This window comes from Populus alba, chromosome 4 (assembly GCF_005239225.2).
Source record: "Populus alba chromosome 4, ASM523922v2, whole genome shotgun sequence".
Taxonomy (NCBI): domain Eukaryota; kingdom Viridiplantae; phylum Streptophyta; class Magnoliopsida; order Malpighiales; family Salicaceae; genus Populus; species Populus alba.
The window spans coordinates 4,397,830-4,425,473 of NC_133287.1; the positions used below are offsets into that span (position 1 = coordinate 4,397,830).

The 27,644-nt window shown below is 32.5% G+C and overlaps 4 protein-coding genes and 1 long non-coding RNA gene across 8 annotated transcripts; 3 read left to right on the forward strand and 2 right to left on the reverse strand.

Moving 5' to 3' along the window:
* Positions 1 to 1,609: 1,609 nt before the first annotated feature.
* Positions 1,610 to 5,951, forward strand: LOC118033050 (uncharacterized). 4 transcript variants are annotated; one of them, XM_073408446.1, is made up of 8 exons: positions 1,610 to 2,162; positions 2,384 to 2,587; positions 2,745 to 3,208; positions 3,559 to 3,668; positions 4,013 to 4,203; positions 4,473 to 4,703; positions 5,375 to 5,495; positions 5,592 to 5,951. In XM_073408446.1, exons 1-8 carry the CDS (start codon positions 1,728 to 1,730, stop codon positions 5,699 to 5,701), a joined length of 1,866 nt encoding a protein of 621 aa, XP_073264547.1. In that variant the 5' UTR covers positions 1,610 to 1,727; the 3' UTR covers positions 5,702 to 5,951. The 4 variants fall into 4 exon arrangements, with proteins under 4 accessions (XP_073264547.1, XP_034893784.1, XP_034893785.1 ...); XM_035037893.2 differs by having other exon boundaries at positions 1,616 to 2,162; positions 2,745 to 3,239; positions 3,559 to 3,669; positions 4,015 to 4,203; XM_035037894.2 differs by having other exon boundaries at positions 1,616 to 2,162; positions 2,748 to 3,239; positions 3,559 to 3,669; positions 4,015 to 4,203.
* Positions 5,952 to 8,881: 2,930 nt separating this feature from the next.
* Positions 8,882 to 11,181, forward strand: LOC118033052 (uncharacterized). Its single transcript, XM_035037895.2, has 8 exons — positions 8,882 to 9,230; positions 9,695 to 9,732; positions 9,828 to 9,896; positions 10,001 to 10,087; positions 10,171 to 10,205; positions 10,398 to 10,483; positions 10,733 to 10,798; positions 10,888 to 11,181. Exons 1-8 carry the CDS (start codon positions 9,164 to 9,166, stop codon positions 10,920 to 10,922), a joined length of 483 nt encoding a protein of 160 aa, XP_034893786.1. The 5' UTR covers positions 8,882 to 9,163; the 3' UTR covers positions 10,923 to 11,181.
* A 3,082-nt stretch (positions 11,182 to 14,263) lies between these two features.
* On the reverse strand, positions 14,264 to 15,175 carry LOC118033055 (uncharacterized). Its single transcript, XR_004684763.2, has 2 exons — positions 14,959 to 15,175; positions 14,264 to 14,803 (listed from the first exon to the last, which is right to left on the reverse strand). It is a non-coding gene; the product is annotated as an uncharacterized lncRNA (long non-coding RNA).
* Positions 15,176 to 16,057: 882 nt separating this feature from the next.
* On the forward strand, positions 16,058 to 17,803 carry LOC118033053 (uncharacterized). The gene is made up of 2 exons (XM_035037896.2): positions 16,058 to 16,509; positions 17,509 to 17,803. Exon 1 carries the CDS (start codon positions 16,144 to 16,146, stop codon positions 16,504 to 16,506), a length of 363 nt encoding a protein of 120 aa, XP_034893787.1. The 5' UTR covers positions 16,058 to 16,143; the 3' UTR covers positions 16,507 to 16,509; positions 17,509 to 17,803.
* A 711-nt stretch (positions 17,804 to 18,514) lies between these two features.
* Positions 18,515 to 19,444, reverse strand: LOC118033092 (ras-related protein RABA1f-like). Its single transcript, XM_073408699.1, has 3 exons — positions 19,377 to 19,444; positions 18,741 to 18,946; positions 18,515 to 18,663 (listed from the first exon to the last, which is right to left on the reverse strand). The coding sequence occupies exons 1-3, from the start codon at positions 19,442 to 19,444 to the stop codon at positions 18,515 to 18,517; spliced, it is 423 nt and encodes a 140-aa protein (XP_073264800.1).
* Positions 19,445 to 27,644: the final 8,200 nt, after the last annotated feature.

A 27,644-nucleotide genomic window follows, 5' to 3' on the forward strand; every position in this document is an offset into this window, starting at 1 on the left:
TAATTTATGACCCCAGCCTTACACTGGATCAACTTTTAAATTAAATTTTAAAATTATAATAGTAATCATTTTTATCTTTACCGTTTATAATTATATGATTTTAGAATCGAGAGATTTTTTTCAAGAATATTTTAAAAATAAAAAAACAATAAATATTATCTATGTATTCTTTCTATACCTTCTATTTCTATTTTAAAAGTAAATAAATTTACTCCAATAAATTTATTTTTATATAAATCTTTTCAATTAAATACATTCTATCTCTACGGTTTCTTTTATTTTAGTACACTAACTATCTATCTTTATATCCCTTTTATCTCAGGAACCAAACATTACAGCACTATTGGAATTTCATAACAGGTAAATAATGAGATAACACTGAACGGTGCGGGTTGATCATATTGTCAATCTTATATCTGGCTTCAACACTCCCCTTCTTCGTAATTACCAGAAAATCCTCGCCACAGAATTTGCAGAGGCATCTGATTATTTATTATATTGCAATGCTAAACTGAATCATATGGATCTCCGTCTACAATGGCCTCATTGTTGTGCTCATGTACGTTATAGACCTTATGGAACATAGTTGACGATATACGTGAAGGTGTTAGACATCTATGTTCATCAAAAGAACAATTCTTCGTAAGTTCAGCGACCTTGTCAAGCAATTGCAGTTGCCTTCAAGAAAATTGTTTCTAGATGTATACAGTCACAGAGCACAACATATTCCATGTTAACCTCTGCATGGAACTTTAAAGAAAGAATCACAAGATACGGAAATCAAAACCATTGCTGGCTGCCTACTTCAGAGAAATGGGAAAGAGTAGAGGAGGTTTGTAAGAACAGCTCTTCATGGAGTCATGAGTGCATTTTCGGGACAAAGCATCCAACTACAAACACATTCCGTACCAAGATTGTCGGGATATTGGACTTTCAGAATAAAACGTGAAGGGATAATAATGCTTTTGTGCAAGCAATAGCTGTCAAAATGAAAGAAAAACTCGACAAGTATTGGGGTCAGTGTCACTTAGTGATGGCTGTCGCTGCAGTTTGGATCCCAGTTATAAAATGGATGTTCTGGAGTTTTCTTATCCAATGCAATATATCCGGAATCTGAAGGTATCAGTCATATTACCTCTGCTCGTGATGTCTTTTATGAGCTTTTCAGTTGCCATGTTGATATCAAGTATTCGAAGGACAGGGACAACAGTACACGCTGAGATGATCTAGTTTCTTCTGATGGCTATGATTCTGACGTATTAGAATAAGAACGTTACTTGCAAGAGTTGTATATAAAACTCTTTTCTTGTCCTTGTAGTTTCAAGAAGAATGTGGCAAAGTGATATCGATCCCTTTCTTGGAGGCAATAATTGCCTGCCATTGTCAACTGGGTTTTATTACATGGATTTCCCTTTTTCCTTTCTGAACCTGTCTATCATCAATAGCCTTTCTGATGTGCTAAATTATTTTCGATAATATGTATTTTTGATGCAAAATAACCCATGTAGCTGACTCCAACTAGTTTGAGATTAAGGCTTTCTTCTTCTTCTTCTTCTTCTTGGTAACTGGTACCTCTGTTTCTTACGATCTTTACTTTAAGGCTAACAAACGACTAGTCTCTTAATGTTTTATGAGTGACGAGTCGTTCAAGAGCATACCACCACTCAAAACAAAACCCTCTAAAAACCCAGAGGCAGAGGAGAGAAGCCATTCCGTTCATCAAAAAAATGCATCCTCCTCCACAAGCTCTCTCCCCCCTTTCCTTCCCTCTCCTCTCTCCGCTCCCTCCTTCCCTCTCCTCCAAGTCCAGACCAACCACAAAAATCCCTACATTTTTCTTCCCCAAACTACCCCTAACCATTCCCAAATTTCCCCTCCACGTCCTCCATTGTACTCCAAAACCCACACAACAAGAACAACAAATACTCCAATTCGTAGCGGACTCTAATGAAAATACTCTCCCTTGTGTCAGAACCTTCGAGAACGACTTGGCCCGGCTAAGCCTAGTCGGTTCCGTCCGCTTCGACCAAGCCCTTACTGCCGCCGCCGCCGATGGTGGCCGTGCCGCCTCTGAACACCTTGAATCCGGCGTCCCTGCAATGGTTGTTGAGACTGTCTTCCCTGGCCCCGCCGATGAGCACGCTACCGTCTCCACTCGACTGGTCAGGGTTTTTTTTTTTAAAAAATTCTAAAATATTTTGAAGTCACTGCGTTTATGTTTATACTTAATTGCTGAATTTGAAGTAAAATTATGAAGACTTAAACTATAATTACGGAGTTGAGATGATACTACTTATTTTTTCAGTAACAAAAAAATGGAACTTGAAGCTATACATACATGCATACAATAATGTCTAGTCTGATATGGGATTCTTTATAACAGTTTTTGCCAGCAAAGAAAGTTAAGGAGAAAGCAATCAGACTGAAAAGGTCTTTCAAGGAAGATGTTCTGTCAGGCACTATGTCTCAGAACATTCTTTCAATGACATTTAGACAAGTAGTTTTGCAACAGATATGGAACTTTGAACTCGTTTTGTTCAGACCCGGAACAGAAAGAAACATGAAGGATCTTGAAAACCCGAGAGAGGTTGGAAATATAATTATTGTTCCTTTTTATTTTGTTTAAGGGTTTGAGTATTTTTGATATTTGTGTAACTTTGTTATGTGATGTGTTATTAATGGGTGTGTCGTGCAGGTGCCTCTTGATACTGATGGGTTCAGTTCTCTTATTCATTTCATATCAGCAGGTTCCTGCTTCCTTCTTTCTCGGTTCATCAGATGAACAAGTTATATCTCTGCTCGCAGAAGCTGTTTGCATTGCTGCTCTTCAAAACACTGAAAGGGTTTTCCTTGATGATTTTATGGGGAAGGGTCCTGGTGGTTTTTTTAGCTGGCTCCGGAAGCCTCAAAGAATTGTATCAAGAGATTCCTCAGTTGTCATTTATAAGTTGTTTGAAGATGAGATCGTTGAGAATGCTAAGAGTTTGCTTGAGAGTTTTAATTCGAGTAAGGAAAGATTTCAGGGAATAAAAGTGAAGCGCAAGTATAAATGGTGGACTCCTTTAGCACACTCTAAGTTGGAAAAAATTGGCGGTCCTGAGTTCAGTGCTTGGACAAGCGAGCATGTACCTGCTTATAGGCTACAGATTGATGCTGATAAAGTGAAGGATGCAAAATTTGAAGGGTGGAGAGAATCTTCAGGGAATAGGTGGGAAGTACTTTTGACCCACTCCCAAATGGTATTCTATTCTCTCCTTCTGCCATGAGCCCTTGATTGTTAACATATTCTGTTGTTGTTGAACCCTATCTGAAGATCCACTCTTAATGAAATTTCAAAAATAGGAGTCATTGCCTTCAAAGTGGATGATATGATGTCCATATGATTTGCATTTTGTCCAAGTTCTTTTCCCCTTCATGTTCTTGTCAATATGAATTTTGAGTGGCTTGAAGGATGCTGAGGGGCGGATGTGCTTTCTTATCATGTCTTGTTTATGTCATTGTTTGTTGAATGGAATTTATGTTATTTCTGTTCTGACACTAGTTTATGTAATTTTGCAGGTTGGATTGGCTGAAATATTTGATATGTACTATGAAGATATATATACAATGCCCAAAGAAGAGTTATCATGTGGTGTTGTTTCAAATTTCACCAATTTGTCCAAAAAAAAGGTGTGTAATGTAGACTGCTTGTGTCTTAGCGTTTTTTAATTCATTTTTTGACAGTAATAAATCTTTTTCAAAGGTCGAGCCCTATTCCTTTGATTTGCAAACCAGACACATGAGAATATAGATTCACAAGAGCAGAATCATCCATACCTAACAGAAAGCATATTTCACATTACCAAGAACACTTTTGTCCTGCTTTATCCATATGCACAACTTAATACACTGTGGGGAGCTATGAAAGTGAATGACCTCCATTTCCAGCTTTCTAACAATGCATAATAGTGGAAGCCCTTCTTAAATTGATTTTGAATCCATAGGCACCAGGCTAACAATTCTTTTTTCTTCCAGAGGAGCTCTTCTTTGATGAATGTCTTGTCAGTGACACTTGTAAGTGGAATTTTCCTCGTCAGCATCAGTGCTCTTAGTCAGTTTTGCCTTCCTCATCTCCGCAAAGGACGACTGTATGCTCAAGAAAATAGTTCTCTTCCATCATCAGAAATTCAGTTTGCAGTAAATGAATCTCTGGATGCTGCAAAGGTATGCATATGTTGGAAACATTATGCCAGTCTAGTGCTCCCATCATATGTTCTTATGTCTGTGTGCCAAGTGTATGAGCACACTCACTCTTCCCGTCAAAAGTTTGGCACTGCTTGTGCCTATTACTGATGCCTTGAGATTGGCTGGGTGAAGTGGTTATTGTTTGGCTGGCTATTTGTCTTTTATAATTCTTAAATTTCATTATGTTCTTTTTTTTATCTCCTGTCGATTTTTTTATATAAACTAATACTTAAACTTCATCTGGATAGTTACAAGAATTTTGCATCTTGATTTGCAAAAAGATGAAGGATTCTTTTGGCTGGCCTGGTGATATAGTGACAGATAAGAAGATTGGTGCCTGGATTGGTGAAATACCAGCTTACTTCAAAACAATGGATGAAGCTGATGCTGCTAGTGAAGAAAATTCAACTGATTCTACCCCCATACCGAAGATTGATGCAGATCTGAAATCATCTGCACAGGATATTGCTAGTTATCAGGTAATCCAATTTTTTCTATCTTCTTTGCTTTATCTTCCATTTTCGGATGTATCTGGGTAGTGCTTTCTAATGTGAATCAGCTAGGATGTTCTGCTTCTATTCCTTTATATTTAAGAAATGCAAAAGATAAAGTGACGGGGAAATGCATGAATTTTTGCCTTCTCTGGCCTAAAGTTGTATTCATGAATTTTGCCTTCTTTCTTGAATCAAATATGTGGTTTTTAAATGAAGAAATGCACAAGTTATACTTTCATTCAAACAAGTACGAGCATAGGCATCAGGTTGGGATTTGTCATTCTAGAACCTTAGTTCATAATGTATGCTGGTCTTGTCCCCATTTATCATTTCACACCTTGACTGATGGTTTCTCGTGGATAATGATTGAGCGGATCAAATGGATCAAACCACACTCTCCCTTGATTCTTACAATAAAATGAAAAGAAACGTATTATCGTTGGCCCTCGAGGCTCCAGTGGCTTTAAATTCAATACAGTTTGATGGGGGGCATGCCATGTGATGGTGTGCAAGTAATGGCAACTTTTATGTACTGACATTCTTTTTACTTTTGTGTTATTGGGTTAAAACATCATGGTTCATGTCTTCTCTCTTCATTGTCATGCTTGAACAACCATTCCACATTTTTGATCTGATGTTTTGTGGTTCAATTTTAGGTGGTTTTGTCAACTGATGGGAAAATTGTCGGTTTCCAACCTACAAGCGGGGTCGGTGTGAATCATTGGGCAGCCAATCCCCTAGCAAAGGAGCTTTATGGTGGGCGAAATTTATCCCCTGGTAAGAATTCGTTATCTTGGTCTTGTTTTTTTTTTTTTTTTTTTTTTTTGGGGGGGGGTGTTATTTGCTGCTCACATCCTGGTATTTTATGAGCAGGATTTATTGAACCTGGCCTCAAGATCCACTTCCCGGATGAGGTAATTTTGATAGAGCTGTTGGTGTCAATTAATTCGGATGCCTATTTTGCGTTGGCTAGGCCAGTTTGATGAAGTATATTGGTCAACGGATGTATGATGTGTATAGTTCATGCAGCTTTTGGAAACAAATGTAGGCCTAGAGAGAAAAGGGAAGATAAGTATAGATAAGTAGATTAGATCATGCAAATTTTATGCCAAATTTTGCACAGATGTGTGATCAACCTGACATGATTATGCAAAATTTGGAGGGTTGTTCAAGCTTTTTTTAGTTCTAGGTAATGTTGCTAAAATGAAATACATGAGAGAAACTTTTAATGAACTTTGAATTGCAATTTCTTAGCACGTGTTTATTGTAAATTATTTTTATTTAAACTTATATCATAAGTTTTGATTTAAGATGTATTTTTGAATATTTTTCAGTACAATATAAAAACAAAAATAATAATAATAAGAAATAATAACAGTAGTAGTAGTATAGGATTTAAAACATGTATTATTTGAATTTTATTGCTCTTTTAATCATGTATTTTTTTTTTTAATAAAATTACAAAATCAAGTGATAGCATAGTATTTCTTTCAGAAATCTATTGTAATTATGAATTCAAATTGGATATGCATTATATATTATATAATTTCAAAATTTATATTATTTTTTTAGTTTAGTTTTATGATAGAAATTTTTTAAAATTCAATTTCAACCAATAAAAAAAATTTAAACAACAATACCAAGTTGAAAAAAAAATGCTATAAATATTAAATAAATTTTGGGTTAAGCATTTTTAATAGGTATGAGATCAGTTACTATTCTTGTTTAAATGCAATATGTACAATACAAATAAACCTAATTATAATAATTACAAAATACTCAAACAAAATTTATAATAATATAGTTAAACCATTAAACAATTTATTATAAACGAATAATTGAACAATCAAAATTGTTTCACCCGTGCAATGTAATTCAAACAGATGTAATTCTTAGTATATTTTTTATAAATATTTACGGTGTGAACAATGACAACAATACTAAATCCTAAAAGAATGACAACACACTAGTTCTTGAGAAATTTTATTAACCTCCAAGACTTTCAATTTTTACTCAAGTACTAGTACAATATGCATCATTAGATGCATATTGTAATAGTACTTGAGTAAAAATTGAAAGTCTATATATATATATATATATATATATATATATATATATATATATATCAGGACAAGGGAAGCACACCAAGTCGTGAATCTTTCAACCAAAACAAGAGGCAAATACTACGAGCATCCATAACTATGCTTTTTTTTTTTAGTTAAATTTAAGTTCAAATAGCTAAAAAATCATTTTAGCTAACTTTCTAAAAAATATAATCACATCTATATTCTCTAAAACAGAGAAACATGAATATTTATTATTATTATTATTATTATATTAGATATGAGATGAATATTCAAGTGTATATTATTTCATGTTGTTGATTGTTTTTAAATATTAGTTAATGAATTTTCTAATTTTCCTCGTGCCCTCTACTTTCTCTTCCCACTTTCTTGAATAGTGCTTCCTATATGAAGCAAGCATTGTTCATGAAGTTAGAATGAAGAGCACTTCTTGAATAGAGCACTTTAGAAAGCATGATGTTACTAGAAAAAATTAAATTGGTAAAAAATTAATTTGAAAATAAATAAAAAATTAATTTTTTTGTTTTAAAAATATAAAAACAAACAACTTTTAACATTTATCATGTGAACTATAATTATTAAACTTGCCACAGATTTCCTCGTACATAATTAGAAGTTGATTAAATTTATTAAGTTAATTCATGATTTAGTTTATTCAGACAGACCAACTTTAATTTTTTAATTTAAAATATTTTCATTTTAGTTTCTTAAAAAATTTCTTTTTTAAACAATACATCTTGAGATATATTCGGATTAAACTTATAGATACGACCTAGTCACCTCCTCCCAACTTGGATGTTTAACCAGGTTTGATAATTATATTATCAAAAGATGTTATATATATATATATATATATATATATATATATATATATATATAAACTGAAATAATTTTCTGAGTAATCGGCGATCCAAATGTTCAAGAAAGATTGCAAGTGGTCATTTGTTTGTTCCATTTTCTGTTGGAGCTTGAAATCACAGTCAACAGAAAGAAAAGGACTGAACAATTCTTGATCCACTTCTTCTTCTATATAGAAACCATACTCTGTGGTATTACCTTCAGAGATTTGTTTTTTTTTTTTTTTTGTTTATGGTGAAATAATGGTGGAATTCAAGGTAAATACCTTGCAATGGGGTTGCGAGAATCGAAACGGAATTGTTTGGAAACACGATATAAATTATGTTCTATAAAAAATTTAATTTTTTTTTTATTTTTTATTAAAAAATAAATTTTTTTATATGTTCTGAATTGTTTTGATGCGCTGATTTTAAAAATATATTTTTTTTTTTAAAAAAAAAAATTATTTTGATGCATTCCAGCATGCAAATTACTTTAAAAAACAACCGCAACTACAATTTCAAAAAAACATTTAATTTGGTCTCAATGTGGATTTTTATTATATATTGATAAATTATGAATTTTAATTTGTTGATATTGTTTTGTTAAATTGAGAATTTGTGTTGACTTTGTTTTAAAATTATGAGACTTAATATGTGGGGTTTTTATATCTTGATGTGTTCACATTGTTGCTCAACTGTCAATTTTAATGAGTTAGATATTTTAATTTGTGAATTTTAATGTTGATATTTTTTAAATTGTGGATCCTTTTATTTTATTTTAAAATTGGGAATTTTAGTGTGGATATTTGTAGAATTCTGCATGTTTTTTTTTTTTTTTTTTTTAATTTTTTTATTGTACACTTAATTTTTGTTCATGATGAATTTTACGTATTTATTTTAGGAGTGTTTTTTACATAAAAAAAAAAAAAACAAAAACATAAAAATCTGCGGGTATATATATCATGTTATTGTCGTTTTCTCAATATCTTGGGTGTAATGCCATGTTGTCTCTTTGTGAGTGAATTCGGGTCGGGTCCATGTGACTCCTGCATAGGCCCAGCACATATTTCAAAATTTTCTTTTGGGCAAGACGTCAAATGGGTCGAGCTGTTTTGGGCTTGGCCTGACATTGTTGCTGTTGACATCTCTCTCCTCTCCCTGGCCTTGCCGTCCTTCTATCATACATCTCTCCTGTACCGTCTGATCAATAAATCTACTACGTGTCCTCGGCGCAGTGACCGAAACTATTGCGGACAAAACAGACACAGAAGCTCCTTCGACACAACTACTGCAAGCTGGTCCAAATTTGTTCCACTAGGGTTTTTGCTTTTGGAACCTATCCATTATTATAGATATTTTTTTTATTTAAAAAAGAGAATATTCTTCCTTCCACTTTCAATCAAGCAGACCCGTCCTCCTGCTGATCATAAGAAATAAAAAGGCCAACAATCCATCCCCTTTCTCTCAACTTTCCTTTCCGTTTTTTTTTTCCACTTAATATTTACTGTTTTGGTTTGTCAAGATGGGACGAGGAAAGTTCAAGGGAAAGCCTACCGGTCACCGCCAGTTCTCTACCCCCGAACAGATGCGTAAGATCGGCACCCCCCCCCTTTTTTTTAAAAAAAAATTTTTAAATTGTGGGTTTCTTTTATTTTTTTCATTGGATCTATCTGGACTCACTTCACTGAGAACTTGATTATTCTGTTGCTTATTTCGATGTATTTATTATGCTAAAAAGTGTTTTTTTTTTTCTTAATTTGATTCCTGTTGTTTGAAAAATACATCTTCTTTCAATAATTTAGGGGTGTATGTGTATACTTTTTATTTGAAAAACTAAGCATGTTGGCCTTCGATAATGTATTCTCTTCTGCTTTTTTATATCAAATGTCTGGTTTCAGCTACAATTATATATGCGGTTTGGCTAATTTTTTAGGTTGCAATAGTTTTTTCAATTTTTAGGAAATTTTTTTTAGCATATAATGTGATTGGTGAATTAAGAATTTCCTGACTTTTTCTTTCTTTATTTGTTTTTCGGCTTTGTAATATATTGCAGTTGCTGGCACCTCAACGCGTCCTCGAACGTTTAAACGAGTCTGTCTCTCAGCTCTGATTAGTAGTTATATTTTTAAATAATAGTCTTGTTAAAGTCAGTACTGTGTGAGAGAGATTGTCTTTAAAATATATAGGAGGAAGCTGAGTATGAAGAGGAAAAACAGGAAGAGGAATCCGAAGAAGAATCCGAAGATGATTCTGATGTTAGTAAATAATCACGCGTCAATTGCATTTTATTTTAATTTATTATTTGGAATGGCTCGTTAATCAGAAACTACCTTTTGTTTTATTGTTGAATAATGTGTAGCAAAAGCGGAAAGGAACTCAAGGTATTATTCAGATTGAAAATCCTAATTTGGTGAAAGCAAAGAATTTGAAAGCTAAAGATGTTGATGTAAGTTTCAGAAACATTGTTGTTTCAAAGTTTTCTGTGATCAAATTAAATTGAGAAGTAAAGTTGCTATATGGTGTTTTCAGATGGGGAAAACAACGGAGCTTTCAAGGCGGGAAAGGTTAGTGAAAGGGACTTTGCGTATCTTCCATTGAAGAAAGGAACTCATTATTGAGATGTAGAAAAAACTATTACCCTGTTATGGCCCTGCCAAAACAGGATATAATATCTTGCTTTTAGGATTCGATCTTTGGAATCCAGATTGTACCTTAAGAAATTTTGTTTGACTCTGCTTGCTTCAATTTGTTTGCAGGGAGGAGATAGAGAAACAAAGGGCTCATGAGCGATATATGAGGCTGCAAGAACAGGGGAAAACAGATCAAGCTAGGAAAGACTTAGGTAAGATATTATATTTTCTTGGGGCTCTAATGTAGAATGTTATGTTTATGAACATGGGTTGAGGATAATTATGGATACTTCAACCAATATTATTCTCTTAACTATATTTACAGCTCAATCTCTTTAGATAGCAATACATGTTGGTGTGAGATGGGCATGGCTTTGGTTGAAGGAAATTTCTTTCCTCCCCCTATTATTTCCAGCCCTCATTTTTCTCCATCTAAGTTTCACGATCCATTCTGCATGCAGAACGTTTAAGTCTCATACGCCAGCAAAGGGAAGAAGCTGCTAGAAAGCGAGAAGAAGAAAAGGCTGGTAAGACTCAGTTATCCTTGGAGAAATTGCTTTTCCCTCCATTTTTTTTTTTTAATTTTCTTGTAAATGATAAAAACCGTGTTTTTCAGCCAAGGAGCAGAAGAAAACAGAAACTCGGAAATAACCTTTCGAGGAATATTTCAACTATTAGTGCCCACCATAACATGGTAGAAAGAACTTGCTAGTCGGTTTATAATTTGTCCTTTGTGTGCCGACAAAAATTTCTTGTCTGTGTTTCTCAGTAGACTATGTTATATACGTCTTTGAGATGCAAAAATTTGTACACGTAATATTTTGTATTGTATTTGAACAGTTACGATGTGCATTTGATGCTATTTTGAACTCCAGTTTTTCAACCATAAATTAAACGATGTTGACTCCTAGTCTCCTAGTCGATCCTTTTTTTCAAACCTCCCAGTCAATCAGGATTCTTTTAACAAGGTTGATTTACAAGGGTTATGAACAATCATTATTCTTATTACAATGTGAATATTTAATTTTTATGTAAATAATGCTCTTAAACAAATAAAGAAATATACCTCATTATTTAATACTGAAATTGATTGAACAAATCCATGTACATGGTTACTGAACAACATTACAAAAAAATGTTGACCATGTCGAACATGAAAGCCAATCAAATATTTCAAACAAGGTGTATTTTGTCCTTTTTCGAACATTTTTCTTAACTATGTGTACTTGTTCTTTAGTTGTTTCCACAACAATGTTCAATTCTATAAACTAACTATAAATAATAGCTTAAAGTCATATTATAATAAGAGAAATATGAAATTGAAGCCAAAATAGAAAGCAAAGCCTAACTATTCAGGCCACATCATAATCAACATAAATCTAGAGCAATTTTATGATTGTGCTACCAATATTATGCTTCCAATTTTTTTAGGAGTACCATCCTCTAGTATTTTCTTTATATAGGGATAATACTTCTTCAAATATTGACCATTGATCGAAAATGATAGGCACCCTCATTTGAGAACTTTTGATAAACAATACATGGACTCTTATAGTTAGGAGACAATAAGCCATATTTTAAATTCTTATGTTCAATTAGGAGTGTGACCTTCCATACCATATTACTCACTTAGAATTTTTTTTATCGAACATGTTTATTATATGTTTTTTTGACCTTTCTCTTATGTGATAGTAAATGATTCAATGCATGGAGTCTCACCTCATCGAGGCTCTTTAACTTAGCTAGCTTGACTAATTGATAATCTGAGTTGTCCATGTTAAATTATGTTACTTTTTTGAGTGATTGCACCCTAAGCTCTATAGGTACATGACATCATAGCCATATGTTAGAATAAATGATGAGGTTTATAAGGTTTATAAGGCAGTCTTCTATGAAGTCTTATATGCCTATAAAACTTTTAATAAAACTTCAGGCCAAGGTTAATTATTGTTTCTAACTAATTTATATATGTTAAGGATTAGAGGCTTGTTAGTCAATTTACTTGCATATTGGCTTGGGCATACTAAATAATAGAGCGAAGTATTTTGAATCTATACTTCTATGCGAATTACTCATATTCTCGACCCTTGGTTAATAGTGATGATTTTTTTACTGTCCAAATCTATAAATGATCTATTCCTTAATTGATTTGATCATTATTTCTTGATTGATAGACCGATAAGAAATGACTTCAACTTATTTTGTGAAGTAATTAATGGCTTACTAGGAAGTAGTTATGCTCTTTTGATGTTGAAGGATGTATCTTGCCAATGATGTCCATTAGACAACCTTTTAATAGCCATGGTTTAACCACTGCATTCAATTCAATTCACTTGAATATACATGTTGGACTAGACCAAACTATTGATATTTTTAGCATCATGTCATATAATTAATGCAATCATTAATTATGCATCTTAACACTAAATTGGTGAGTTCTCTAAAGCCATTCATGAACTTCAAACATGACCAACAAGGCTTCTTTTAGTCCTAACAATTAAGAAGAATTCAAGTTTTATGCCTCCTACATGGTATATATGTTAGGAGTACATAATTGACCACTTTTATTTTGAAAGATCTTGAAACTTTCTATAAAAGAATTCAAGTTGTGGTATGAAATAGAGGTACTATGAATCCAATAATTAACTTATAATTATTTGTATATTTAGGGAGTGGTTAGCATGTTAATGGCTATCATGCCTAGGCTAGGATGTATTTGTTGTTTTGTTTCATATACTTGGAAATACCTTAATGTGTTCGGTATACTCATTCTAAACACTCATATTAGAATATTTGTTATTACTAAATTCTGTAGGATATGCCTACTCAAGTGTATAAATCCATACATTATTAGGCATATTCTGATGAAGCTTGTTCTGCATCTCATTTAACTAATCAAATATAACCATATAGTTTGATTGACCACTATTATGTTGTTTGTAGGAGGTTGTGTTTGTTGTGTTCTCCATCTTTATACTGAGAGCTCTTATATTAATATTTGATATATTTATAAGCTAATAATAAAAAGCCCTTTCAGTAGCAACTATAGCTGATTGACTGGGATTTATCATAGTTGATAGTGACCATTATATAATGCCATCTAATCCATAAAAATGGTATATATATGGCTCCGTATGGGGTATTAATGCGCTAATATATCCGTTTATAGTTGGTGGTGATGAATCCATTGGAATCCATGGAAATGTTAGAGACTGCATGAAGATATTACAAATGTATCTAGATTTAGTTTTGTGTTGTGATAGTGAGTTAGAAGATGAAGATTTACTTTAGGCACATATAAAATTGGCTAGTCCAATGGAAAATAGGAGAGATGGTGGATTATCAAGCTCCTTCTAACCAATAAATTGGCTTGTCTCTGTTGCATGTACTAACTATTTGTCTAGTACAATAGTAACAAGTTTACTTGTGTTTTTAGGCATATTTTACTGAATCTTTTTCCACTAGACATTGTATAGGACTGATAAGAAGTGGGATTCTAGATCTTGAACCTTAAGAAATTATGTATGTTACATGAAGAACAACTGTGTAAAAAAAAAAAAAAACGGGGTTTAACAAGAAAAGATTACAATAATCTAAATGTAATAGAAAACAATAAATAAAAATAAAATAAAAGAAAACAAGGGAAAATATTGATAAAAATATAGGAGTGAGTATAAAGAGTTGACCACTATTTACAATAGTATCTAGTCCTATTTATATTGTTATAGAAGTTTGAATAGTACTTATATAAGTAATTATGATCCTATATGGATATTGATAAAAATGTTTATTAACTCATAATGTAAACTAAACTCCTTTTCTATTGATATACGTGAATCCTAGGTTAATCTAGAATTTTAATTAGTTCTTATGTTGAAGATCACATGCCCAGTAAACACAAACAAATCAATAAATCATCAGTTCTAGCTATCATAAAATTTAGAGACCTCGCCATTTAGCAATACTTCTCTGTAACTCAACCGTAGATCATCTTCCCAATCAGCACTTTGAGTAATTAACTCTTTACCACAAAGCAATACTTCTCTGTAACTCAGCCGTAGATCATCTTCCCAATCAGTACAAGAAAAAGAAGTCTAAAATTTTGAAAATATACTTTCCATTTAGCAAACAAAAATTAACACAAAGCAGCATCGCCATGCTAACGACCCAGTAAAGAAAACATCAAAAAGATTCAAACTTTCACTTCCTCTCACTTCTCCTTTCCTTTTCATCATTGAACCACCAATCCAAAACTGATATTAAAGCAACCCACATAGATATATGGTAGAGAGTCGAAAGAAAAGAAAACCAACCTCTGTTCTTGAGGAACCATGGGACACCAAAGACAAGTGTGATGATGGCCATGCCAGCTATGACATGCTTTGTGTCCCCACTATGCAAGTACGATTTACTCTTGACTTGAATCCTTCGCTGTTGGCCTTGTTTTTTTGCCTCGATTCCCTTTTTCTTCACTTGCTAAAACGAAAAGACAAGCTTCCTCTGCCAAACACCATGCCAAGCTTCTAATTTCTCTGCATTTTATCAACAAGTAGAAAGCGGGTATGCTTAAAATCATGATGGATTCTTGACAAGATTTTTTATTTCAAGGCGAAATAAGCTTTAATTATCATAAAAAGAAGAAATTGAAAGAGAACCAGGTAGGAAACGAGTGTACTAAAGCTCTTACCTTCTCCACCTCTATTTGGTCTCCCAGGTACCCTGGAGCTAAGCCTTCTTTTTCCCGCGAACTGCGTTGTACAATTTTCTATCATGCGCCTTATGCGGAGTCCACCTCGTGTCCCATCATAGTTACAAGGCCACATTACTAAAAAGAGTACATGGGCGGGAGTTCTCTTATCTCTCACAAGGACAAGTGGCAAATCACTAATGCTCTGTTCATTTCAAGAAAAACGAATTCCTGAAATTTATTTTTCTTAGTTTCAGTGTCTGACACCAATATAGAAAATTAATCAACGAAAATTTAATTTCGGTCAAAACAGAAAACGTAACGAGAAAAGTGTTTTTTTTTATAAAAAAAAAAAATCACTTTTTTTTTTCCTTTCATAAAAACAGTGGCCAGTGGGCCCAATCTTGTATTTTCATGCTTTTTTAACTGTTCATGTTAATTGCACTGTTCATTGAACAGTGCAATTAACATGAACAGTGTATTGTGTACACTGTTTACTCAAAAATAGTGAACAGTGCAGTTTTCTTGCACTGTTTTACTTGCCTGTGGGAATTTTTTTTTTTTTAAAGTGTGCTATTTTTTTTAAACATTTAAAAAAAAAACTAGTTTAGAGTGAATTTTATACCTTAATATTTTATCTAATTTTATTACATGCTAAAAATATTATTAAAACTATAGTTTTTTGTCAGAATGTATTTCGTACGTAATGAAATTATAAATGGTTTCATGGAATAGTAAAAAAATATTTCATAAGCTTATTTCTCTATAATATAATATAATATATATAGTTATATTTTATAAAATAAGCTATGTATGAATATAGGATATAATAAAAAAAATTTATCATTATACATTTTAGATTTTATTTTTTTTATTATAAGTGATTAAATATTTTATATATATATTAGATAAATTTTTTTAAAAAATTAATTCATTAATAAATTATTTTCCAGTTCATTTTTCATAATACAACCAAATACTAAAAAATATTTTCCAGTTTATTTTTCATAACATTATCAAACATCAAAAAAAATACTTTACTTTTCTTATAAGTCACTTTCCAGAAACGAGTTCACCTGCAAACAAATAAAGCCTAAAGATAAGAACACCACCAGACATCCGACAAAAAAAGAAAGCACAAACATAAGCAGCCACTTGTTTGTAGCAGCCATCCATAGCTTTACCATGTCAGATCCCCAAAACCCTAATCCCCAAAACCTTCCTTCTTCTTCTGCTTCTTCCTCGTCTAACAAAAACCCCACCGAAATTAAACCCGGAAACGGCAATTACTCGGGTCAAAAGGTCCATTTCTCGAACCCACCCGAGACAACAAATCCGGACCCTGCAACACTAAGGGAACAATGGAGGTTTGCTATTAGGCAGTACAGTAAATGGTATTCTCACGCTTGGGGCACTGCTATTCTGGCTGGTGTTTCGTTTTTCGCGCTTGGCTGGATCATCAAGGGATCCAATCCTTTACCCTCTTCCAGGACTGATGATTCCTCTTCTTCGCCTTCTAATGATGCTAAAGAAAAAGCAACCCGATAATTGGTGAGTTTTAATTTATTTTTAATATATTCATGTTTTATGGTTTGACTTTTGATCTGGGTTCTGGCTGGTTTTAATTTGTGAGCTTGGTTTTTGGTTTCGAGATATTTTTTTGGTGTTGGTGATGAATGTATCTTTAATGAATTCTGATTAATTCTAGAGGAATCAAGAATAATTAAGTCATCAATAGCTTCGAGTTATAGAAATGGAATGATCAATTTTGTGCTTAATCAAGGTTCGATCGAACATTCTGATGAAATAATGTCTCTCATTGCTCAACAATTATACAGAGCAACAGCTGATTGCTTCAGAGAGTTATCTTAGAGGCTTGAATCATGGATTTGACCTTGTTTATAGGACGGTGTTGAAAGCTGCTCTGTGAACTTTGATTAAGTTGATGGAGTTTGATTAGGGGGTCAACTCCTGCCAAATAACCAAGTACACTGTGTTCTACAGGCGTAATGTTATCATATATAGACTTCTTACTTATGTCTCTGTAACCTTTGGACTCAAATATGGCTTCAGTGGCGGATTGTGAAGCTTCCTATCCCATTTTTTTGATTCTACAAGAGTTTTGTATTCCATGTGAACTGCGATTTGGTTTTTCCTTGAAGACTATATTATGTTCCATTTTGAATTATCATTATGGAATCTTCTTTTCAAAGGTGGAATCATCATGTTATTGGTCTTATACATTGGATATTTGTTTAAAAACAATGAAGCACCACCATAGAGCAACAATTGTGCTACCTACTAAATATTTTTTATGCTGTTATGTGTAGTGGTAGTTCTTCATTCATAGAATTATATTCTTCCCATTGGTTTACATGGCACCTGGACTGTAATGGCTTCAGTCATCTATCATTCATTCCTTCGTTATGTTTAATCTCAGATATGGGTTTTACCAAAAGCTGTAATAGGATAAAATTTATTCAAGTTATCTTGGGGTTCCTCCTCCTCCCTCATTGGGTTACTGATTCATGATTGAACTATGCTTTGCAGATGCACAAGAATAATGGAGATCAGCCTCTGTATTGGCAGGTTTTTACAATCGAGGTTCTTACTGGTTTTTATGTACAGTTCTTATAAGTTTTGTGACTTACATTTTTTGTGTTCGAGTATCAGCCATTGTATCGGCAGGTTCTTACAACCAAGGTTCTTACTGGTTTTTTATGTACAGTTCTTACAAGTTTTGTGACTTACTTTTGTGTTCAAGTAATAATGGGATTTGTAAGCCAACAATGTGGATGTCGCTGGGCTCTTTCATAATTTGGATCTTTGCCTACATTTTCTCTAATCCGTACAATTGACTTTGAATCCCTTATTGAATGTTTGATCAAGGAGAGAGAGAGGATTGAAGTTGAAAGTGTTCTCTCGGCTTCATTTTTTTTTTTTTTTTTTTTTTTATTTGCAAGGAAATTAGATGGAGCAATGTCCGGAGGATTATTGTGCTATGTTAGCATACAAGTGCATGATAACTACATTCAATTTAATTATTTCATATCCTAATATTTGCAGAACAAAATCAACATCTTGGAATGTACCGAAGTCTCGCATATTTTGTGTAGAATGCAGATACATATGATGATGCATCAAGTAGAGTTTCGAAACATGAAATGTTGGCTTGGGGCTTTATTATTTCCTTCTCCGTCCAAGCCAGTCTTCGCACGTTTAAGACCCAGACATCCAAACTTAGAATTGCAGCACACGAGCGAGTAAAACAAGGCGGAAAACAGAAACAAATAATTTGACTGATTTAAGAGAACAACAAATAAACAACTTTTTGTTTTTGAAGATCCAAAATGGGCTAACAAATTCATCTCTAGTTCTTAAAACATGGTAACATTTAACAGTTGAATATTTTTGGTCAACGTAGCATATTGTCAAATGGTCAGCTAAACCTGGATGATATGAACAGGGAATGGAGTCCCAAAGACAATAATCTGTAGACCGGGTCCTCAATATTAATCTGAGAAAATCTTGAAACATTTCAAAAACTTATCAATGCTCAAGATGAGCAACATCCAGCCTTTTTCACAGCCGAGACATCATCTCTGCTGCCAACATTAATTGTCTGTCCTTTGGGCAAATATGTTTGGTCATCTCCAACGTCAAGAGCCTTCCTGCTTACAACACGGTAGATCTGGGCCAGCACCTCTGTGAAAGCATTTTCAACATTCATTTGATTCGAGAGCAGAAGTCTCCATGAAAAATGTGCTCTCTTTCAGCAAAACCCTTTGCATCATCAGGGGCAACTGCTCGGAGGTGACGCAGGTCTGCTTTGTTTCCTACGAGCATAATCACATTGTTGGCATCTGTGTGATCCCGAAGCTCCTTTAACCATCTCCCCACATTTTCAAATGTAACATGGCGGTTTACATCATAGACTAGTAAAGCTCCAACTGCCCCCCGATAGTATGCACTTGTGATAGCACGGTATCTTTTGACCAAAAAAGAAAGAAAGAAAAGAAATACGAGAGATGAATTTGAAGTGTCGTTTTGATTTCTAGCATAGTTAAAAAAATATATGATAAAATAATACAGTGTAAAAAATATTTAGGAAAATAATATAGTTTAAAAAATCATAGATAATATTTACGATTTGCGAGTCGCAAGTGTCATATGTTACTCTTTTAAATTGCAAAATTGCTTGCACATGATTCAATCAAGAGAGAGAAGAGAGGAGAGAGAGAGAGAAAAGAAAAGAAAGAAATAAAAATATCCTAGAGGCACATCGAAACTCCAATAACGACACCACCGATACCATTGAAAAGATATCTACGAGACGAATCCAACTATACCAAGAAAGGTCATCAACAACGATCAGAGTGGACCACACGAGCAGTCCAAAGAAAAATGAGCCCCAACACCTCTGGACAACTCTTGCTGCCCAACACCTCCCTTTTGTTCCCTTAGTCATGCCAGCAGCAATAGCCATATCTCCTTCCTCTAGCGCCACCAGAAGCGGCAACTCACTTGCCCATTTAACCTTCTTTTCTTCTTTTTTTAGCAACCTTTTATTGCACGCAGGACGTGTAATTGCTTTTTTTTTTATTATTATTATTTACCAACAAAGGGCAAGATGGACTGGACCTTTAGCCTAGCCCACATTTACATATATAAAAAAGGAAGAAATTGTTGGGCTTTTAGCTGGCCCAACCCAATTCTTCTAGGCTTGAGCCTCAGGCCTAACCCGTCTAACTTTTAGGTTAAGGGTGTGTTTGCCAAACACACCTTAATGCCTTTCCCTTCATTTTTAATTTGTCTTTACTTTAGTGCTTACCCAAACAAAGCCTTAGAAAAAAAATCCAAAAAAATATCAAAAATCTCCATGACCATTTTGAAATTATGTTTTGGTCATTTGTGTGTTTTCCTCAGTATTTTTGTCAAATATTGAGTTGTAGACTTACATTGTAAGATACAAATATAGTATTAAAAATACTTGATTTTTCTCTGAGATTTTGAAAAAATTCCAAAAAATTTTCAAAAAAAATCTTCCTTGTATCATAAAACACAAAAATATGATTTTCTTCAAGAATTTCATTTAATATTAGGCTATTGACTTTGTACAATACGAATCCGATATTAAAAATACTTGATTTTTCTTCAAATCCAAAAATTTCTTATTTCAGAAAAATACAAAAAAATATTTTTCTTTAAGAATTTTATTTAATATTGAGCTGTAAACTTACACTATAAGATATGGATCCAAAGTGAAAAATACCTGTTTTTCTTCAAAAATTAAAAAAATCCAAAAAGATTAAAAAATTTCCTCATTTCAAAAACATATGAAATATGTTTTGTTTTAGTGCATACGACCAAATTACACTATAAAATATAACCTCAGGTGTTAAAGATACAAACTAGAAGATAAATGCGATTCTAAAATTAAGACCTTATAAGGGTTAGGATTTAACCTTATAAGATAAAGACTTCCTTATAAGATAAAGACTTCCTCATAACTTTATAAACTCAACTTAGAATAACTTTATAAACTCAACATATTTATCTTGAGCCTTAGATAAGACTAATGGATATAAACTCAACTTAGAATAACTTTATAAGTAAAGTGCATGGGGGGTGATGCATCTTCTCCTTGCACAACTAGTCCTTTTACCCAGACTCTCACAAACCATAGGTTTCCTTGTAACCATGATACTAATGGTGACTTTCTCTAATCATAACTATATAATTAAACTCAAAACCCCTTTCAATTCTAGGAGATAGCTCCATCATTCAATGCCTTACATGTCACGGCAATGATAGTAGAACTTTACTGGACTAGAAGGAGAGAGATGTAGTAAATGATATGATCTATACATTCAAATTTGGATTTTGGAGTAATATTAATTGTCTACTGCCCAGTTTTACGCTAATAAGCATAACTTATAATCTGATCGTTGGATTAGGTGAGGATTTGACAAGTGGTTTTGAGAGGTATTTTTCTACATTGGGTTAAAATTTCTAAACCGAGAGAGATTTCTCTTGCTTTGGTTCTTCAAAGAACTTCTCTTGACTTATAAAAAAACTAACTAATCTTTATGGCGTCTTTCATACTTCTCATTCGTGATTTTTTATAACCATCAGATGGGGGTCCGATTGTTATAGTTTTGGTATCTCAGTACAAGTTATTATTGTATCAAGCTTAATTTAAAAGCCTGAATTTAGCTTTCTTGGGATTTGTGATCAATCTTGACTGTGGGTTTCTATAACTTTATATCCACGAGGTTCACACTAGTTGTTATCAAAGCAAGACTTTAAAATCAGGTTATTTCCCTTTATCTTTTAGTTCCTGCATTATTTCATTATTGTTGTCATCTATAACCTAGTTGTGGTAAAAGTTAAAAAATTAAAAAAAAAAGGATGATTATTTGCAATTTGGTTGTTTATAATTTATATATGTAAAAATAAAAAATAAAAATTGGAAAAGTGGGTTAATATTTTTTCCAAAAGCGAGTTGACATCCAAGCAAGGCAATGATTCAAGATCAAATCTTTTTTAGGGGAGGAGGAATGATGCAAATCAACGAGCATCATCAAAAAATTCATTAGAGGTATTAATTGGGTCTATTTCAAGGTTTGAAACTAAGAGGATCTAAGAGAAATTGATTGGGTTGATTCTAGAATTTTGGGTTAGCAAGTTGCAAATCTGCCAACCTAGACCTTTATGTTATTTTTGTGACATATCTTGAGCTACAAGTAGAATTTCACTACAATTCTAGTTGGGCTAGAAACTAGACGTTTTAATCTTTCATCTATATATGATAGACCTATTAATTCATTTAAATGATAGAGAATAACATGTTTGAAGTTAGGCTAGAAGTTGCTATAAAAGTTTTGTTATTTGTTTCCTTATGATTTGTGGACTTTTTATTAAGTAAGGATTCCTTTTCTATTAAAGAAGGATATGTGACAATAATTGGGATTATTTTGGTAAGGGTTTCCATTTCAGCAACTTGTGTTTCCTTTTGTTTTGTGGTTTTTTTCATTGATGTGTTTTTTTTCATTGACAAGGTTTCCCTCATTTAAGGACACTAGTGGTGATTTTGAGCTTATTTTTCTAATACAAAATTTTATGTTAACATGCAAAGAAATTTATTCGATCATTGGATCTGAGTTGATAGTCTATTAGAGATTTCGAAAGATCTTGTTTTATATTAGGTTAAAATTTCAGGTAAGTCAGACATCAGGAAAGCCTCGCGATAAGATCTAGAAGCTATTATGCAGGAATTGTATTAGTTTTCTAGTTAATTTAAGATTTTTTTTTCATATGTTATTTAGAACCCTTGTATTAGTTTTCAGTATTGTTTAAGACATTTTTACCTAGTATAAACAAGTTATTTAGCTTGTAAATAGTTTTTTTTTTTTTCAAACTTTGATTTCAACAATTATTATTGTGTGTTGTGAGAGATTTCTTTTTCTTTGGTTCTTCAAAAAACTTTTCTTGACTTATCAAATAATTAACCAGTCTTCACGGTATATTTTATACTTCTTGTTCGCGATTCTCTATAATAGTTGGGTGGGGATCTAGTTATTGTAGTCTTGGTGTTTCAGTGCAGGTTATTGTTGTATCAAGATCAATTCAAAAGCCTGAATTAGCTTTCTTAAGATTTGTGATCAATCTTGATTGTAGGTTTTGGGTTATTATAGGACTTGTCACCTCGGATAAGTTTGGCTTCATCGATTTAGATTTAAAATTGAGGTAAGTATTCTTTACTTCCCTATCATTAGTGTTATTCCATCTCTTGTCTCGTTTCATCTTGTTTTGTTTTATTGTTGAAGTGAACGATGCCATTAAAGTTTTAACAACTAAATTGATTATTCTTTGAAGGGATTTTGACTAAAACACAAGTGGAGTGTAAACACATGAGAAAGCAAGCGAGGATGCGATTTTGTTTCTATAATTAATGTGAATTTTGCAGAATTACAACATGTATTCTAATGATGCATTATATATCACCAAGGGTGAGGAACAAACAAATAAAGGTTCTAACTAAAGAACAAAAAAACCTATACTGTATGCTAGGGGTGGCATAAAAAGAAATTGATGAGTTAAAAGAATTAATCAATGCTAGGAAAGCTTCAAAAAAAGAAGAGTATCAGTGTGGAAAGAATGTAAGATGAAAGAGAAGGGCTGCTACTTTTATTCAATGTTATTAGAGGAAATTATTGGCAAGAAAAGAGCTCTGAATGTTTAAAGAAAAGACTAATGAAGTATCCATTGTTCTTATTAAAGATTCGAGGATGAATCATCTTGAAAAGAGAAGGAATGATACGATCCCTGCAAGGGTTGAACCTTTAAATTTGGATTTTGGTGTAATGTTACCTTTTATCTATTTTTAAGCTACAAAGCATAACTCTCAATTTGATTATTGAATCATGATGAAATTTTACCTGAAGTTTCAAGAGTTATTTTACTATTTTGGTTTAAAATTTAGGTCAATTAGAGTTCGGAAAGACATAACGATATAGGTTAGAAGTTTCTGTATAGATTTTTCTGTTTGTTGTCTTTTGACTTGTGAACTTCTTATTTGGAAATGATCATTTTTCTAATGATATAAGGATATTTAGCAATTATTATAGTGTATTGTGAGTGATTTCTTTTATTTTGGTTCTTTAAAGAACTTCTCTTGACTTATCGAAGAATTAATTAATTTTCATGGTGTCTTTCATATTTCTCTTTTGCGATTCTCTATAATTGTTGGGTGAGGTGTGATTATTATAGTCTTGGGGTCTCGATACAAGTTATCGTTGTGTCAAACTCAATTCAAAAACCTAAATTTAGCTTTCTTGGGATCTTGGATCAATCTTAATCATAGATTTTTAGATTTTTATATCTACTAGGTTTGTATCAGCAAACCTTTATGTACTACTTTGATATAATGAATTGAAAGTCACCAACAATTCAAAGGTTCATAGACCAAACACCAAAAACAAGAGGACAAAATATTTCAGCTTAATGATGCTATTATTATTAACATGAACAATTTAACACCTAAGAGAGAAGAATTGAAATTAACAGAAACTAGGCAATTCAATAGCCATGAGTTCAACACTATAATTTTTCATTAGCAGATAAAGAATGAAGAAATAACAAATAACTAGAGAATTCAGAGCATGTGTTGGTTCCCATAATTATACAGGAAAAGAGGGGGGGCATCACAAACTCAGCATTTACAAGCAAAAGGGATCGGCATCTCACATGCTAGCAGGCGTTGATGACAAGCTCATTGTAACGATCGATTACTAGTGCACGAAACCCATGTCTCAGAACTGCAGCTCTTACAACGTCAAGAACCCATTTTATATTTTGAAGTGCATCGTCTTCACATCTACTCCATGAACCACAGGAAAAGCCCACGTAATAAGACATCAAGAGCAATGCCAACAGGTTAATTACATCATGAACTTGATTAATTAGAATGACAAAAATTAGATCTAAAGCAAGTGTCTGGAAATATCACAGGCTTCACAATGAGGAATATTCTTCCAGAAGTTTTTATTAATTATGGTTCTGGGATCATTCAAACATTTGTTCTTCAATGTGCATAAGTTCAACAAACAGTTAATATAAATGTTATTAACTATTATCAATTTATGTAAATTCTTTTTTTTTTTTAAATTTTCAACTTAACCATAAAATTAACAAAAAATAATTGGTACTCATTAAATTACCTATCATCTCTTCAATTCTAACACAACTAAGTTATAAAATTACACTCAATCTCATTAAATGACAAATTAAAACTATTTTATACAAATTCATACAATAAGTGAAACACTTAAATATGTAAGCAAATTTTAAATACTAAAAATAAATTTCAATAGATTAACGTGAAACATAAATGGATAATTTTAGATCAATGAGTTCAAGTTCGGATAACCCATTTTATTGTTGATTATGAAAGACTCAGTGCTGAGACGACCAAAGTCTGTCAATTGGTAATGAAGATGAAATCACAAAAGGGTGATACATGTGCTTCCTTTTATTGGCCCACAGTCCCAGTAATGACCTGCCTTCTCCTCCTCCTCCTCCTCTAGTATTTCTATTCTAGATTAATTGTATTTACATTTGTAATAAATACTTAAATTTGTAATAAATATTTGATTTTTATATTAATATAATTTATTTTAATTATTTTTCTACTTTTGTTTAATAGATTTTTTTTAAAAAAATATATTTTTAAATTATCACAGAAGGTGTTACCGACGAACTTAGTTTGTCGATATATTTCAGAGAATTGAAAAAAAATTACTGCAAATACCACTACCACTATTTAATCACTAGCAAAATTCCAGACGGTCTTTTTTGTTGGTTACATGTCAAATTCACCGAGAAAAATACAAATAAAAAAAAAAATCACTAATGAAATTATATACTGTTTTTTTGTTGGTGATATGTTATATTCCCCGATTAAAATATTAACGGAATGAAGCAAGTAATTTTTCAACTTATTTTTGTCGTTAATAAATCCATTGGTAATTTTATTACCGACGGACTCACCAATATAAGACAAATTACTAACAAGAGTTTTACCGATAAAGTATTTTTATCTGTAAGCTCGTTGGTAAAATTAATGCCAATAAACTAAAAGTATAAATATTGAAAAAAAATTTCATTGATAAATCTAAAAATTTTAATAATGCATGAAAATAAAAGAAATCAAGGGATGGAAGCTTCGGTCTTGGGAGAGGCAGAATTTAGGGCGGGGGGGGGGTTGTTTAGCTGAAATGAACTTTGAAAGACTTGATGAGTATAATTCTCATTTGAAATCACTAAGGGATTTTCATTGATATTTTTATCGGTGATTTGACATGTTAAAAATGTTAATAGAAATTCTGACACAATTATTTTTAAATTCAATCTGAAGAGAATTTTTTATTGGCGTTTTTTTTTTTTTAATTTTTTTTTTCTGGTAATGGTTGATACGTGACGCCACATTATCATTCATAGGAGCCTAAAACAGGACGTTGAGATGAGCTTTAGAAGCCGGAAAGTTTTTGTAATATTGGTGTAGCTATTTGGGCTGCGACCCAAACAATATGGGTGTTACCATTTGGACCAAAAACTAGGCAACAAAGGTTTGTTGCCGTTTGGGTTTAATAATATTAACTGCCATTTCTCTTTAATTTAATTTCTTTTTTAATCACTCAGTGATGGGATAAGATTGAGGAGCTATCCCAGAAACCCGTAAAATTCATGTTGAAATAAATAAATAAATAAAACAGAAATATTATTACGAATAAGAGCTTTACCAAACTTGGGAAAATATCAGTGTCAAACCATGCAATATGTTGAGTTAATTCTCTCTTTTTTGATCGTTTGGACATTCAGAGTTTCCAGTAGTCTTATCATTCAAAGATGGACAGCGAGGAAGAAAGGTTTTGTATCAAAATTTCAATGTCTGTTCTTGGGATACATTTTCTTAAAAAACAAATTCACATCTTCTTAATGATTTTAGATTCATCATTTTAGCATAAATTAAGATCAAATAATAAAATTAAATTAAAGAGAAATGACAGTTAATAATATTTTTTGTTTTTGATGAAGTTAATATTTTGTTCTTGATGAAAGCTTACTGATATAGCTTTCTTCAGTTTTTAATGTCATAAATTTCCTATTTCCTTTCATTGCTATTATTCCAATCCTTTTTATAATAATAATAAAAATAATTTAAGCATACGAAAAGAATGCATAAATAAGTCCTAATTAATTAACTTAACATTCTTGACATTAACTGTCATTTCTCTCTCTCTCTCTCTCTCTCTTTTTGTCAATTTATTGATTTCTCTACTGTTAATGGATCTCTCTGTTTTTTCCTTTTTTCTACTTTTTCTGTTCCTTTCGGGTTGATCAGTCCAAGAATCTGATCATTTAAGAATCAGATCATCAAATATGGAACTTGTACCATATTTTCTAACGAGTTGAATAGAATTCAATCCATTTCAAACGACCAAATAAGGATAAGATGTGTTTATGCCCAAGGACCAAGAATCATGTATGATGTTTATGTCGTGTAGATACATTAATTTTCTAACAATCTAATAAGATAATATCTATGATGTTATTTTAGATCAAATTAACAACATAACAATATACTAAAACAATTGGTTAGTTTTTTTTTTGTTGGAAAGACATCACAATTGCTCATCGACAATAAATAAAACAATTAATTTAATATTTGGATTTTGAGAGTCTTCTTATATAGCTCCCTCGTTCTACTTTAACTATCATACATATCTTTCATCTTCATTATTTTCACTTGACCTCAAATTTAATAACTCTGTGCAATCCTTAGGGAAGTCGATGGTGAGAAGGAAGAATCCAATTGAGCCACCATCCACGGTGCAAGTCTATTTCAATCTTCTCATTAACTTAGAGGACCACCGCAAGAATCTATCGCCTTTACCTGGCTGGCAAAAATAAGGCCACTTATATTGCCGGACTAGATCGATGTCACATCCAATGAGAACCTGGAATTTAATCAATGAAGAATTTTTAATCCTTTTCGACATGTGTAGGCCCTACATTAGAGGCTAGGTGATTCTCTTCTGATCCTATATAACGCTAAGGCTTCCTCCACATCGCATCCATCCTCAGCTTCTGTTTGCTTACAAGTCGTTAGTTTTCTTATAGAT

Bases quoted from the DNA above. Each gene is read 5' to 3' on its own strand.
- LOC118033050 (XM_035037893.2), top strand. From the start codon at position 1,728: ATGCATCCTCCTCCACAAGCTCTCTCCCCCCTTTCCTTCCCTCTCCTC. The intron at 2,163-2,383 runs GTCAGGGTTTTT...TCTTTATAACAG, and splicing joins CTACCGTCTCCACTCGACTG to TTTTTGCCAGCAAAGAAAGT. The intron at 4,704-5,374 runs GTAATCCAATTT...GTTCAATTTTAG, and splicing joins AGGATATTGCTAGTTATCAG to GTGGTTTTGTCAACTGATGG.
- LOC118033052 (XM_035037895.2), top strand. From the start codon at position 9,164: ATGGGACGAGGAAAGTTCAAGGGAAAGCCTACCGGTCACCGCCAGTTC. The intron at 9,897-10,000 runs GTTAGTAAATAA...AATAATGTGTAG, and splicing joins AATCCGAAGATGATTCTGAT to CAAAAGCGGAAAGGAACTCA. The intron at 10,206-10,397 runs GTTAGTGAAAGG...ATTTGTTTGCAG, and splicing joins GAGCTTTCAAGGCGGGAAAG to GGAGGAGATAGAGAAACAAA.
- LOC118033053 (XM_035037896.2), top strand. From the start codon at position 16,144: ATGTCAGATCCCCAAAACCCTAATCCCCAAAACCTTCCTTCTTCTTCT.
- LOC118033092 (XM_073408699.1), bottom strand. From the start codon at position 19,444: ATGGCTATTGCTGCTGGCATGACTAAGGGAACAAAAGGGAGGTGTTGG. The intron at 18,947-19,376 runs GTGTTGGGGCTC...TTTGGTCAAAAG, and splicing joins GCAGCAAGAGTTGTCCAGAG to ATACCGTGCTATCACAAGTG. The intron at 18,664-18,740 runs GTTTTGCTGAAA...ATGCTTTCACAG, and splicing joins TGCCCCTGATGATGCAAAGG to AGGTGCTGGCCCAGATCTAC.